The sequence below is a fragment of the Hydractinia symbiolongicarpus genome, chromosome 10, assembly GCF_029227915.1.
Source record: "Hydractinia symbiolongicarpus strain clone_291-10 chromosome 10, HSymV2.1, whole genome shotgun sequence".
Classification (NCBI taxonomy): Eukaryota; Metazoa; Cnidaria; class Hydrozoa; order Anthoathecata; family Hydractiniidae; genus Hydractinia; species Hydractinia symbiolongicarpus.
In genome coordinates, this window is record NC_079884.1 from 27190955 (window position 1) to 27204124 (window position 13170).

At 33.3% G+C, this 13170-nt stretch overlaps 3 protein-coding genes and 1 long non-coding RNA gene across 4 annotated transcripts; 2 read left to right on the forward strand and 2 right to left on the reverse strand.

Moving 5' to 3' along the window:
* Positions 1-4707: 4707 nt before the first annotated feature.
* On the reverse strand, positions 4708-5747 carry LOC130612154 (uncharacterized). Its single transcript, XM_057433453.1, has 2 exons — positions 5138-5747; positions 4708-5011 (listed from the first exon to the last, which is right to left on the reverse strand). Exons 1-2 carry the CDS (start codon positions 5738-5740, stop codon positions 4802-4804), a joined length of 813 nt encoding a protein of 270 aa, XP_057289436.1. The 5' UTR covers positions 5741-5747; the 3' UTR covers positions 4708-4801.
* LOC130612155 (uncharacterized) lies at positions 5573-7883 on the forward strand. Its single transcript, XR_008975396.1, has 2 exons — positions 5573-5707; positions 7775-7883. It is a non-coding gene; the product is annotated as an uncharacterized LOC130612155 (long non-coding RNA).
* LOC130612153 (uncharacterized) lies at positions 6566-8005 on the reverse strand. The gene is made up of 2 exons (XM_057433452.1): positions 7534-8005; positions 6566-7438 (listed from the first exon to the last, which is right to left on the reverse strand). Exons 1-2 carry the CDS (start codon positions 8003-8005, stop codon positions 7017-7019), a joined length of 894 nt encoding a protein of 297 aa, XP_057289435.1. The 3' UTR covers positions 6566-7016.
* A 1424-nt stretch (positions 8006-9429) lies between these two features.
* On the forward strand, positions 9430-12000 carry LOC130613041 (uncharacterized). Its single transcript, XM_057434360.1, has 5 exons — positions 9430-9450; positions 9685-9795; positions 9933-9974; positions 10057-10117; positions 10453-12000. The coding sequence occupies exons 1-5, from the start codon at positions 9430-9432 to the stop codon at positions 11346-11348; spliced, it is 1131 nt and encodes a 376-aa protein (XP_057290343.1). The 3' UTR covers positions 11349-12000.
* The last annotated feature ends 1170 nt before the right edge of the window (positions 12001-13170 follow it).

Sequence of the window (13170 nt, forward strand, 5' to 3'; positions counted from 1 at the left end):
AAAAGACATGCTACAGCACACAAAATAAATGATTTTTCCAATATTTGTATATAGCAAGAAACCTACTTCGTTCGTGTGCTGAACTTGAAAAAACCTTTTACGTTTGTTTTGATCGTCAGGAAAAACTTTAAATTTTTAGCAAATAAAATTGCTTTATTTTAATCACGTGGTTAGATTCATCAAACATTCAAAAACAAACGCAAACGCAAACCTTGTAAACAAACAAAACTCGCGGCTTTTCTCGACAAAGAAGACATATTTTTTCGGCAACATCAAAGATTTTTTTCAGGGACATCTAAGAAAAATAAGCACATCAACTTTGCCTGCTACAGACACACGGAACTGGCGTATTATTATAGAGATAGAAATAAATATGCCTACATGACAACATGAAACAATAAACTAAAACCAAATGACTTGTGACGTCATTTATGACTGTGAACTAGTAATTGTATGATGACAAAATGGCATATTTGGATTGTTTTAACTTCTATACTTTTTGATATGCGTCAAAGAGAAGCATTTTCATTTATTTTCGAAAAATCGTTTCACATCACACATTAAGAGCCATTTTCTGTAACAGTCAGGCACTCAGAGGAAGTAAGGTTTCCAAAATTACTAGATTTTTACTTATGTTAAAGTTACTATGGTTTTAGATATTTTTTGAAAATTTTGTTCGATTTCGGTTATCGGTTAAGATTTTATTGCGAAGCAATTGAGCTTTGCGAGCGAAGCGAAATTGTGGAGCACGTTTGCTACACGCGAGGTATACCAAGAGAATTATTGAGATTCTCAAAATTTCGATAGAAAAAAAATCATATAAAATCAGCGTAAAGAAATAGGACTGATATTTTTGCACATAAAGCTAGGGTATTTTTTTTTCTAATAAAACAAATAAGTTTGGACCGAGGGGTTAAAGTATAAGTTTAGTAAAAAATGCAATAAGTACGGCTCGTACCCCCCCACCCCCGGATTTTGACCCCCCCCCCCCCCCCCCCCCCCCGTCTTTTGGTCCGGATTATACGTCCGCCGAACTTGAACACACAAAGAGGAATATGCCGTGAACAAGAAACGGTAGTCGGCATTTTAGACACGGATATTTTACAGACCCAAAATATGCCTTATTTCTTTGTATTATAGCTAATTCTGGTATAAATAATTAATTAATTACTTTGCAATTTTGCTTCTAATACTATTATAGTTGTATTTTAATGAAATATAATAGTATTAAAACGGTTTTCTTCTTTTGAAAAAATTTATTGCTAGTCCTGTTTCTAATCGACTTTACTTGTGTATTTTAAGCTTTTTTCTTGCTGTGCTTTTTCTGGAGATTTTAGTTGGATTGGAAAGCTCCTGTGTAAGGTACCCTTTCCTAAAGAAAAATTGAAGTAATTTGTACAATTATAACGCGCCAAGCTGTTTTATTTTATTGTTTCTAAGAAGATGTAAGAATACAATATTATCAATTTTAATTGGTTTTATCCAAATCAAGGTAAGGCTTAATCACACGAAAGGTAGCTAGCTAGCTAGAGCTCAGTTTTGTATAAAAGAATTGAAAGTAATTTGTAGAATACATATGGAGAAGCTGTATTACTACCTAACTGATAGCCAGATATAGCAAAACCTGTAGCTAGGGCGCAGACAAAACAAATAGCTCTGGGCGCTAGAGTGAGCTGACCAACCGTTTTTTATCATTTTTTATTTATTATATAAGTAACCTGTTACAGTAATTAAAAAAATATCCACTTTTGCTATCAAACCAACAGCAATGTAATTGTCAATAGGAATTAGTTTTCCGTACACCCTCCCTGAGAACAAGGTTTAAAACGACATTAAAACATTAAAACTGTCATTAAACAGAACTTCAAGGATGCCCAAGCCGCACCACGTCCTCTAAACGGCGTGGGCATCTTCGAAACTGCTTGTAATTTTAGAACAAGGGTGCTGATAAGCTGCATACGCTGTATAACGTGCAGGCGTTTTTGGGCAAGTTTAGCGTTTTGCAAAAAAATTGAAGTATTCACCCGAAAAAACCTGCATAGACCATAAAGTAAACTATGTGGTAGTAAAGTTCTTAAAAGAACTGTTTTTGATGGTTTTTGATAAAATTTACTTGATAAATAACTTTTAATTTTTATTAACTTCTTTCTCTTAAAGCATCTTTTTCCAACTATCGTCCACAAGGTATGTTACAAGGAATTGAATTTTGAAAATGCTCCAGGCAAGTTCGGGAAAGTGCGGGCGGTTTTGGAAGACAATCACTAATTTAATTGGAAAAGTTGCCTGAACTTGCCCTTATATATGTGGCTGTTTGCAGCTTATTGACACCCTCTTATTTTAGAATATTCTCAGGAATAATAGACCAAGAGAAATTACATCACAGTTTTTTTGTCCACCGCCCACGTGTGTTTGAAAACAACCCACATAACAAAGTTCATTATTTTTTAAATTATTTGTGTAAAAAATACTATTTCATTCACGATAAACCATTTGTCAGTCATTTTATTCGCCCAACAAAGAATCCTATCCAAGGTGCTTTTCTATTAGTGCTGAATTTAATAATTGACATGGTTCAGCATAGTTTTTAAAAGGGTCTGATTGCAAAATATGATTGCCAAAGTTCAGCACTTGTAATATTTGTGTATTTGTGTACTCAGCTTCTAAAACACACACAAGAGACATTATAATTTCCTCTGGGTGATTACATTAATGTTGGTTGAAAAAAAACTGAATGATGAGAAGCATATGTTTTTAAATAGGTCTAGGACAATAAACTTATTTAATTTCCCTTGGCCTTGCATCAATCAAATTCTGAAAAAATAAACACTTCTAAAATGATTTTGTCAGATTTGGAAACTGTTGGTATGGTTGGAACTTTGCGTATAAAATTAGTAAATTTGCCAAATTGTTTAGTTTTTTTCTTTTATACTTTTCCGAATTAGCCTTAATTATTTATAAGATGAAAAACAGTGCTTTCAATTCCATTGACTTGGCCATCCCTTAAAGGCACTGGAAGCTTCACTATATGAAAATGTTTTCTTTTTCTTTTAGATTGTGTACAATGGGAGTGAGTGATGTAATCTTCTAATGCGTGTGGTGAAAAGAAGGCGAATCCGTTATTGTTTTTCTGCCCAAATTTGAAGCTATTTAATAAATCTTGATAAAGTTAAAAAACTGTTTTGATTTGTTTGTTTTTGTTTCAATTGTTTCCCGTGAGTTTTCGAAATTCGTTCCAGCAGATTCTGTGGCTTCTACTGCCGGTATTTTTACGTGAAAAAAATACTGTTTTGTTGTGAGGTCATTTACGAAATCGTTACGTTAGGACCAACTTCTGCGGGTTGTACAACTCGATGTATCACATATCTTTCGGAATACTGCTAAAAGTGTAATTTTGTATTGCGCTCTTTACTTTTACCAATCTGTGGGAAAAGGCGGTACAAAATTTTAACACGCGTTATTCGTTTTTGTTAGTTTCGCGTAATCTAATTTTCTCGCACATTTTGAAAAGAATATCCCACGCACATCAAATACTCGCGCAGTCTATTCGCAAAAAAAAACTGTTTTTGAGCAACGAATTGTTCCGCAGAGCGTTCATTTTCCTACCTAAGATGTTCATTTTCCTTCCTAAGATGTTAGAGCCAAAGAAACAAGAAGCGCTAGGGACAAAGTATTGGATAGTTTAATTTTGCTTGCAACTTGCGAAATGCTTCGCAACCTTTTTTTTAATTTCTAGTGGCCCATTAAATATTTGCTATTTTTGGGCCTTTTTGGGCCATTTTTAAGGAATTTCTGGGTTCTATGTTTGAAATTATATAAATTATAAAATTAGTTAGCAGTCACTTTGATTTCATATGGATTCTGTTGTAGTCCATAAGTTCTATGGATCGTGTACCAGTTTTGCAGAATTTTTTTCACATTTAGCTAAAAATTATAGCTCAAAACCACCTCTCGGACCTTTTTTCCTAAAAATTGACCAATTTTCCCTGCTTTTGAGGCCCAAATTTGGTTACACCTTATACAGCAATGTGGGAATCTGAATGGCATTGGGTAAAGTGCTTACTTTTGTACAAAGAAAACATTAAACTAAGCATTGAAATCGTATGTGGTTTCCATCAATGACCTTCAAACTTTCGAAAAAACAGTTTAGGTAACTAGTTCCAGTCCTTTTTTCCAGAATGGGCAACATTTTCAAACTGCACAATATTTGAAAATGTTTAATCCAAGGTGAGTACTTCACAAAAAAAGAAAAAAATCCATGTGATCTATAGTCATGCTAGCTAGATATCATTGCTCAAAACAACCTTAAAATTACAAAAAAATGTTAAGAAAATGTCATAATTTTGGCATATAGAGCCTTACAAGAAATGCCATATCTTTATTTATAGTTGTTACTAGGAAATGTGTAGCCCCTCTTTTTTTGCAGAAAGAAAAAAACCATCGTATATAAAGGTGGGATAAAGACTATTGCTCAAAACTACCCTAAGTTTACAAAGGAATTGTTACAGACAAGCTCTAACTTTTCCTTCAAGAGCTTTAAAAGAAATCTCCATTCATAGCAAAAGTGTGTAACCTAAGATAAAGTAGAAATAACTTTTTGCATTCAATGATCTATGCCTAGGCTATAAGCTATTTCTTTACACTCCTTAAAAACAGTTAGTAAGCTTCAGGTGTTATCACTGCAATAATAACCAAGTCAATACAATATAATTGTTTACTTACAAATTATATTATATTTTGTAAACCATCAAAAAACAACATAAATTTGAAACAACAAAAAAGTAATAAGATAATGTAAGATAAACTAATTAATAAATCCTGTGCTAGCGTTTTTGAAATCTTCAGAGGTTAACCAAAAATATCTATTATTCTTTGGAGTTGGTGCTGAAATTTTGCAAATAATATCATCAAGATCGTAGAACCCTTGATCTTTTGGATTTGGAAAAATAAATGCATTGTTTCCATCGCCCATGGCATAATGCATACAACTTGCTACAATACCCTCATCATCTGCCTAAAATTAAATCAAAGGTACAATAGGAAAGGTAAAAAAGAAAAGGTAAAAAAAAATTAGAAAAATCATGGTGAATCATTGGATTTTAATCAATGGGCAATTAGCTTATCATCAAAACCACGGTACCTCTACAACTTGAGCCGGAAACCAAGTATTCCCAAAGCGCAAAGCTATCCATTCATCAACTTGATATGTATTTTCAAGTTTAAGAAGTACTTCTTTTGATGTTTGCTGGATGACCTGATTCTGAGCTGTAGCAAGCATTTCATCATCAAAGCCGTTGTCAGTACCTTCAGTCACTGAACTAACATATTCCAAACTTCCATCTCTATATTGCCTGGACCACCTTGAAAATAACGACTTTACTTGTTGTGGTGTTACATATTCAGTAACAGACAACTTCTTTCTTACTTCTATGGCAGCATCTTCTGGACTGACCTTGTGTCCAGATTCTTCTCCAGCCATGAATAATTTCAAAAGAATATCCTTTTGAGAATCTGTAAATCGAAAAGTAGATCTAACTGGCAAAGACCATCCTTCAATGGCAATACTCGCAAAAGTTAGACTTTTTGTTATGGCACATTGCATGTTAACATTTGCAATCTCTAGATCATTTCCAAATAAAGGCAAAGATGTCATCGATGACAACTTCATTTTGTCAACATATGATTGTCTCACTAAGTCCATGGAAGAATGGTGTTTCGTGACATCATGATTATCTACTATCATGTGCTCTTCGTAGTTCTTGTATGTTGTGAATGTTGCACCCTAGCCAGACTCTGGACAAAACAATAACTTACAGAGCTGCCTATCTGCACGGGGTTTTGAAAACATCTTTTTTTTACTTTCCCTGCAAGTGCTACTAAATGGTACCTTCACAACTGCGCCTGATGCAACATGCATCTCAGAATAGGCAACATCAACACCTTCACCAACATCAAAATATCTCCAAAAGGTCATTTTATCCTCTTTAAATTCTACAGAATGATAATGGCTAATATTTTTAATTTTCTGACCTTCCAATTTCACAGATTCTGGGTTAATCTCTATAACACATACTTTTGAATCTTTTAACCCAGAACCATAGTGCAATGCATCATGAATGTCAGACGCTGACAAAACATTGTTTCCAGCATCTACATAACTTCTCATCACTAACTTTGCTGCAGCACTTTCACGATCACACTGATCTTTACCACAGGAAGGTTCGTTGTAATCGTATCGAAGCAGCTTGATCCCCTTCTCTTGACACAACTGATGAAGGCCTTCAGCAGAACAATTTGAATGATAGCAGCCTGCATTATCAGATTTTGCATATAACTGTGAGACATTGGGTGCATCCTGTTTAAACTCATCAAGTACTACATCAGCAATCGAGATTACATCACTGAGGCCCTGGTCACAGCGGTATATAGCAGTAAAATAAGTTTGTTTTTTCATTTCACTCTCATTAAGGAAAAAGAACACATCAACATGAAGACTCATTCCTTTTTTCCCGAAATATTCTCTCTGGCCTTCCCTATGTCTAATTGGCAGGATCTATCCAATAGTTTTGCAGTGCATTAGATACAAAGTAACAGCATGGCTATACTTTGTTGTCAAAACTGCATTGGCAACTTTTTGAACAATCCCACTATCAAACTTGATATGTGATACACCATATGCTACATCTTGCAACAAGCCACTATTGAAGATGAATTCAAGGAAGTGTTAACACTTATTATTATCAAGCTTAAGTCGTTTGTGGACCTGATGCATTGGTAATAACAATGAAGCACTTGAAGATTTCCACCTTCTAGCAGTATCGACCTGGTATTTAGTGCAATCAAATAACTTCATAATATCTTGTTTTGTGTACTTCTGATGGTTAATCAAAGAGAGTATGACCAATCTACAAAAAATAAATTACCTAGCAAGCCAACTTACTATATAAATACAATTACGTTTTTATTAAAAAAGCTCCTACAAATTCCTTTCCAGCTAGAGGTGGATTAATTTGACAAGATTAATAACTGTTACAGTCATACCTGCTTTTAGAGTCACTTGCTTGGTAAATCTTTATGAGTTGGTTAATATTGTCATCATCAGCATCGGAATCTGAAGAACTAATAAAGTCTAATACATTTTCCTCCTGACCTGGAGCAACTGCAGCAGCGAAATTAGGCTTTAACAGTTTCTTAGATCTTTTATATTTTTGTTTAATTTTTTTCTTGGTACTGGTAGTGAGAGTTGACACAAATTTTCTTTTTACTTGGAATTTTAATGGGCTGCCATGTAAGGCATCCATTGCCGTAACATACGAATTATCAATTGGGCAGATTGACTCAGCCATAATCATCACATCTGGAGAATATTCTGGATCCTCTTTTTCACTGATGTCGTAGTGATCTGTGTCCTCTCCAGAATTTTCTGTTTTGTTTGACGATGCTGTAAGTTAAGAGTTACACTGTAGTTATTGAAATATATATATTATAAATAACTAATCAAAACTAACTTTAATATACAAAGAAATGATAACATACATGTACAGTATTTGTAATGAGATTCACATAGTTTTGAGCCAATTGGTAAGTGAATGCCATCTTCCTCAAGTTTTGCAATCAAGTTTGCTGGTGCAGTCCTTGCAGCTCTAGGTCTTTTGTTACTGTGACCAGGATGTTGACAAACCAATGATGGTCTCCAATGAATACCATATGTTTCTCTATGTTTTTGACATATTTGATTGTCATCTGATAATTCTCTTTTAGATCTGTTTTCTATGAGATGTTTTTCCTTCCAATATTGCAGTTTAATGTTGTCCCAACTAATTTTTAACTTTTTAAAGTGTTGCTCTATATCACTGTCTAACTCTGAAACTTTAACCAATCCACTCTCACCATATCTCCCTTTTCCACAATTACTAATGTCACTAAATACACACTCTTTTTCCTTTCTAGATTCAGTTTCTGTACTCATAATTTGCTCTAATCTAGCTAAATAAAAATAATACTTCATCAAAAAATAACTTAGCCAGCAGCAAACTGAAACATGGGTTGATGCTATTAAACTTCTATATAATGTATCACAATTGCATAAAGCTTCTAATTATACATACATTCAATTATACTATCCATTAAAACACATGCACATCTTTTTTCTGTAAATTCTATTTGCATTCTATTAGACATTCTATTATTATTATCACCAATGCAATGATTTCACATTATCAACAATGCAATGGCTTCGCAGATACTTCAAAATACTTTTTTCTAAAATAGGTAATTTAATTGTTCTCCAAGCTTTATGATCTAAATCTTTTACTGCTAAATCCTTGTTATTAATTGTTTGATTTCGAAGCATCCTATATTTCCTCAGCAGAAGTTCTTTCAAGCAATAGCCTATAGCCTAGGTATAGATCATTAAATGCAAAAAGTTCTTTCTATTTAGGTAACACACTTCTTGTCAACATCTATGAATAAAAATACAACCTTTCTTTTGAAGCTCTAGAAGGAAAAATTAGAGTTTGTCTGTAACAATTCATTTGTAAACTTAGGGTAGTTTTGAGCAATAGCCTTTATCCTACCTTTATATACGATGGTTTTTTCTTTCTGCAAAAAAAGAGGGGCTACACATTTCCTAGTAACAACTATAAATAAAGATATGGCATTTCTTGTAAGGCTCTATATGCCAAAATTATGACATTTTCGTAACATTTTTTTGTAATTTTAAGGTTGTTTTGAGCATTGATATCTAGCTGGCATGACTAGATCACATGGATTTTTTTCTTTTTTTGTGAAGTACTCACCTTGGATTAAACATTTTCAAATATTGTGTAGTTTGAAAATGTTGCCCATTCTGGAAAAAAGGACTGGAACTAGTTACCTAAACTGTTTTTTCGGAAGTTTGAAGGTCATTGATGGAAACCAAATACGATTTCAATGCTTAGTTTAATGTTTTCTTTGTACAAAAGTAAGCACTTTACCCAATGCCATTCAGATTCCCACATTGCTGTATAAGGTGTAACCAAATTTGGGCCTCAAAAGCAGGGAAAATTGGTCAATTTTTAGGAAAAAAGGTCCGAGAGGTGGTTTTGAGCTATAATTTTTAGCTAAATGTGAAAAAAATTCTGCAAAACTGGTACACGATCCATAGAACTTATGGACTACAACAGAATCCATATGAAATCAAAGTGACTGCTAACTAATTTTATAATTTATATAATTTCAAACATGGAACCCAGAAATTCCTTAAAAATGGCCCAAAAAGGCCCAAAAATAGCAAATATTTAATGGGCCATAAAATCTTAACCGATAACTGAAATCGAACAAAATTTTCAAAAAATTCCTAAAACCATAGTATCTTTAACATAAGTAAAAATCTAGTAATTTTGGAAACCTCACTTCCTTTCCTTATTGAGTATTGCCTGATTCCTACAGAAAATGGCTCTTAAGAAAAAGAAGGTAAAAATGATTTGTTGATTTGATTTTATAAAGAGCTAACAAAGTATATGAAAGACAAGGTAAAAATATATTTTTACATTATATATCTTTAACTAGCAGGAATATATGCCAAATTAAAGTGCTCACAGGGAACTTGTTTGTTATTCAGCAAAATTGCGTAATGTAGGCGCATGCGTAAAGGTAGAAAAAGTAAGACCACATAGGATAGCATCTGCTTATTAATTTAATTAATAGTTTTTGTCGGAATACAAAAGCGTAAATTGCTTTTTTAACCGTATAATCTTATTCGCAGCGGCCTGCTGTTTGCATTTTCTGCCCATTACGTTATTAACATCACGCCACACGGTATCTCATTTATAAGTCATTAAAGTGGACAGATAAATTCGATAGTTTTGTAATTCAAAAAGAAGGCATGGCAACACGTTCAGGAAATCACGTTAAAACGACTCTGAAACGATTCAAATGGGCACATTAACTTTTAGATCAAAAGTTGCTATGGCAACGAATTAAGTAATAAGATGGACGTAATTTGATTATGCGCGTGTATAAGTAAACGCCTGTGAATATTAAAGTTTTTTTTACGTTGCTGTGACTACCATTTTAAAGGTATATAAATTGTGTCAGTTTTTTTTCTTCTCTTATAGTAGAACGACAAGAAAGAATCAAGGTAAGAATAAAAAATTTTTCTGTTTTCTGTTTTCTGTTTACGCTGAAAATAATTAATAAGAAGTGTTGAAAAGCAATTCTTCTGTTTTTTATTTTTTCATTAATACAAAACGGTATAGCCTTGAGTACCACCAAAACACATTTTTTAAAAATAATCTGAATTCAGTTTGCCTGAACTCGTATGCTAAATATGTGCACGTTTTTTATTTAAGCAAATATCAAAAAAAATCTAGGAGCAAAGTTTTTTTTTATTCCAGAAATTATGTTACATGCTTATTCAAAAGGTACGTTTTGTTTTATTTAAAGTAAAAAACATGGCTGCCATTTTTAATTTAGATTCATTATTTCCAGCTATGACACTGTTAGATCATAACGTATTCCACCCAACTGCTGACGTCAACGCTTTATACACCCTCCCCGTAAAAAGAAGGAAAAAGCAGATTTTAAAGACATTCGCTACACCAAGAGAGTCTGGGAACTGGTCGAATTATGACGAGATTGGTGCATTAATTGAAGGCGTTTACGAAGTTAAAGAAAATTCCTCTATAGATCAGTATGAAAGGAATTTTGTGAATACAGATGGTTATAGTAAAGTCGATTTTCGATTTTTTTCACCTGCGTTAGTTCAAGACGGTCCGTATGAAATTATAGGTTGTAAGACCAACTTTTGTAGTTATCGTGATGATAAATTTGCTGAGAAAGATATTAAAATTGTTAAAACCACGCCTGGAAAAAATGTAAGCATCACTCCAGAGGCAAAAAATCCTTGCTCACAAGCAGTAGAAAATAGGCCTAATGTTTCAACGTGTAAACTAAATAGTAGTATACGTATAAAACAACAACGCACCTCAATGCAACGGGGGAGAAATCAAAATAAGGACAATGTTGTTTTAACGAACACTACCCACGAATATGTTACTATTATACCCCCTGTTTTAAAACGCTCTTCGCCAGTGTTATCAGAAAGTCGACGTCTTAAAAATAAAAACAGCAATGACATAAAGGACAAAAGGAAAATGCATGAAAAAATACCGGAGATCAATGATGGTTTAAATAGTAATGCCGAGAAAGATACGGAAAAAGAACATCACTATTTTCAAGTGGAGCCAGAACATGAGGATGAAAATGATGAATACGAAGAACTGGCTTTACCAGCGTCAGCAGAGAAAGTTGGCGTAAACACTAGTAACAGTGAAACAGTCGATGTCGAAGTTTTGCTTAGCGAAGAATAAAAAGGAGAGACATTAATGGTTGATTAATTCTCAGATGATTTTATTAACAAAACATTCAAAAGTAGAGACTTTTTAAAATCTGTTTTTCTCCTATTAAGTTTTTGAACAACAAGAAATAAACCATGAGAAATACGTTTTTCTACTAGAGGACTGTATATGATAACAATAAATGACAACAACAACTAGAGCATAAAGGGCATGCGTAAACTATAGAAAAACAAAAACGAAATTACAAACGCGTTCGCCCCGAAGTACAGCTGCAAAAAAGCAGCCATTTTTTTAGCAAAAAAGTGTAAAGGCCAATATACACAGAAGAAAAATTAGAAGAATAACTTGAGTATATTATTATTCTTCCATTATTTCCCCGTGTATCTTGTCCAAGAATAAAAATTCCGGAATATTTTATCGTTATTCTTCGAATAAAAAACAAACTGAATATATTCAAATCAATTTGATTATATTCAACGGAAAAATAATATTCAAACAATGAGTTGTGTACAGCATTAGCATACTTCTATTGAAATACTAGTCGATAAAGCCCGTGGAAAAATCCACTTAGGCATAAGGCAATGAAAAAAGAGGTTGTTGTGGATTTTTTGCTGACATCAGCATTGCAGATATAAAAAAATTGGCGAGGTTTAGTTTATTCTATGCCTGTAATGTGTAAAGGTTAAAACGCTGATCAAAATAATGTACAGGATCTTATGTTTTCGACAAACGCCTAAGGATATATAAAGGTTTTAAAAATTTTGCTGATCGTGTACTTTTGACAAACGGTTGCAGAGATATTAGGTCACAGTCATTTAGTTCCCCCTGTACACGGGAAATTTAGTCTGCGCATGCGCTAACTTTTGAAATCTTAAAACGCAAAAATTCCGTGATGATGATGACGTCATAATTTTGACATACCTGACTTAACATGCTAAATTACAAGCCATGGTGCTAAAATATTGTTTACTTTGTATTTCATTATAATAAGTGTGGCCAAGGCTCCGTATAAACACTAAAAACGACGGGTTTGCTTTTGTTGTGGCAACGTAAACGAAAGGGTTTTTTTATCCGACAAATTTGCAGAATTCCAATATTCTACCAAAATTTAAGAAAGAACTAAAGTTTTTTACCCAGTAAAGTATATATATTTTAAAAAGCTACAGGATTTGTCTTTCAGCTGCAAAAAACCTTATTTTGCTTACATTTTTTTACTAAAAGTTTTTAAGCATTTTCCACGGTAAGGATGTTTGGCTTGCTAGCCTCCTTGAATATCAACAAACATGGCCAACAGATCAACTTCCAAAAAGTTCTATAAGTCTTAGATAATCAAAAAAGGTTAAATTAATCTCATTATTACATTTAACAGTTCTTTTGATTTCACTGTGATTTGCACAAACCTAAGTATGAAAGTGTGTTAGATCAAGACCACCTAGATACAGTCTATAAGGCCATTGGGTAGCTAGCCATAAATGCTAGGACAGGGAAAAAATGCAGAAAAACCCTAAGATATAGCAGATTCATATAGGTGGCCACACAATTGCATTGTCTTCAATTTAATAGCATATGGGTTAAGTTTTGGCCAAAGAATACAAGTCTTAAATTTGGATGAAATAATAGCATGTTTTAAGAGCGCCCCAAGAACTTAAGTGGCAGTGTCAGTTTTATATTTAGCTAGCTGGCTGTTAATTAAACTGTAAAAAAATAAACCAAATAAAGCCTTGAATGCTTTGAACAATAATTAATGCCACGCTTTTGCTGTTAAGTGCAAAAGGTCATATGTAGGGGCTACTTATATCAAATATTTCCCCGGATAGCAGAGAAATATTTCAGC

Excerpts from the sequence above, each read along its gene's own strand:
- LOC130613041 (XM_057434360.1), top strand. The coding sequence starts at position 9,430 with ATGGCTCTTAAGAAAAAGAAG. Across the intron at positions 9,796-9,932 it reads TATTAACATCACGCCACACG|ATCAAAAGTTGCTATGGCAA; the intron begins GTATCTCATTTA and ends ATTAACTTTTAG. Across the intron at positions 9,975-10,056 it reads AATTAAGTAATAAGATGGAC|GTATATAAATTGTGTCAGTT; the intron begins GTAATTTGATTA and ends ACCATTTTAAAG.
- LOC130612153 (XM_057433452.1), bottom strand. The coding sequence starts at position 8,005 with ATGAAGTATTATTTTTATTTAGCTAGATTAGAGCAAATTATGAGTACA. Across the intron at positions 7,439-7,533 it reads TCATTACAAATACTGTACAT|CATCGTCAAACAAAACAGAA; the intron begins GTATGTTATCAT and ends CTTAACTTACAG.
- LOC130612154 (XM_057433453.1), bottom strand. The coding sequence starts at position 5,740 with ATGATAGTAGATAATCATGATGTCACGAAACACCATTCTTCCATGGAC. Across the intron at positions 5,012-5,137 it reads TTCCGGCTCAAGTTGTAGAG|GCAGATGATGAGGGTATTGT; the intron begins GTACCGTGGTTT and ends ATTTAATTTTAG.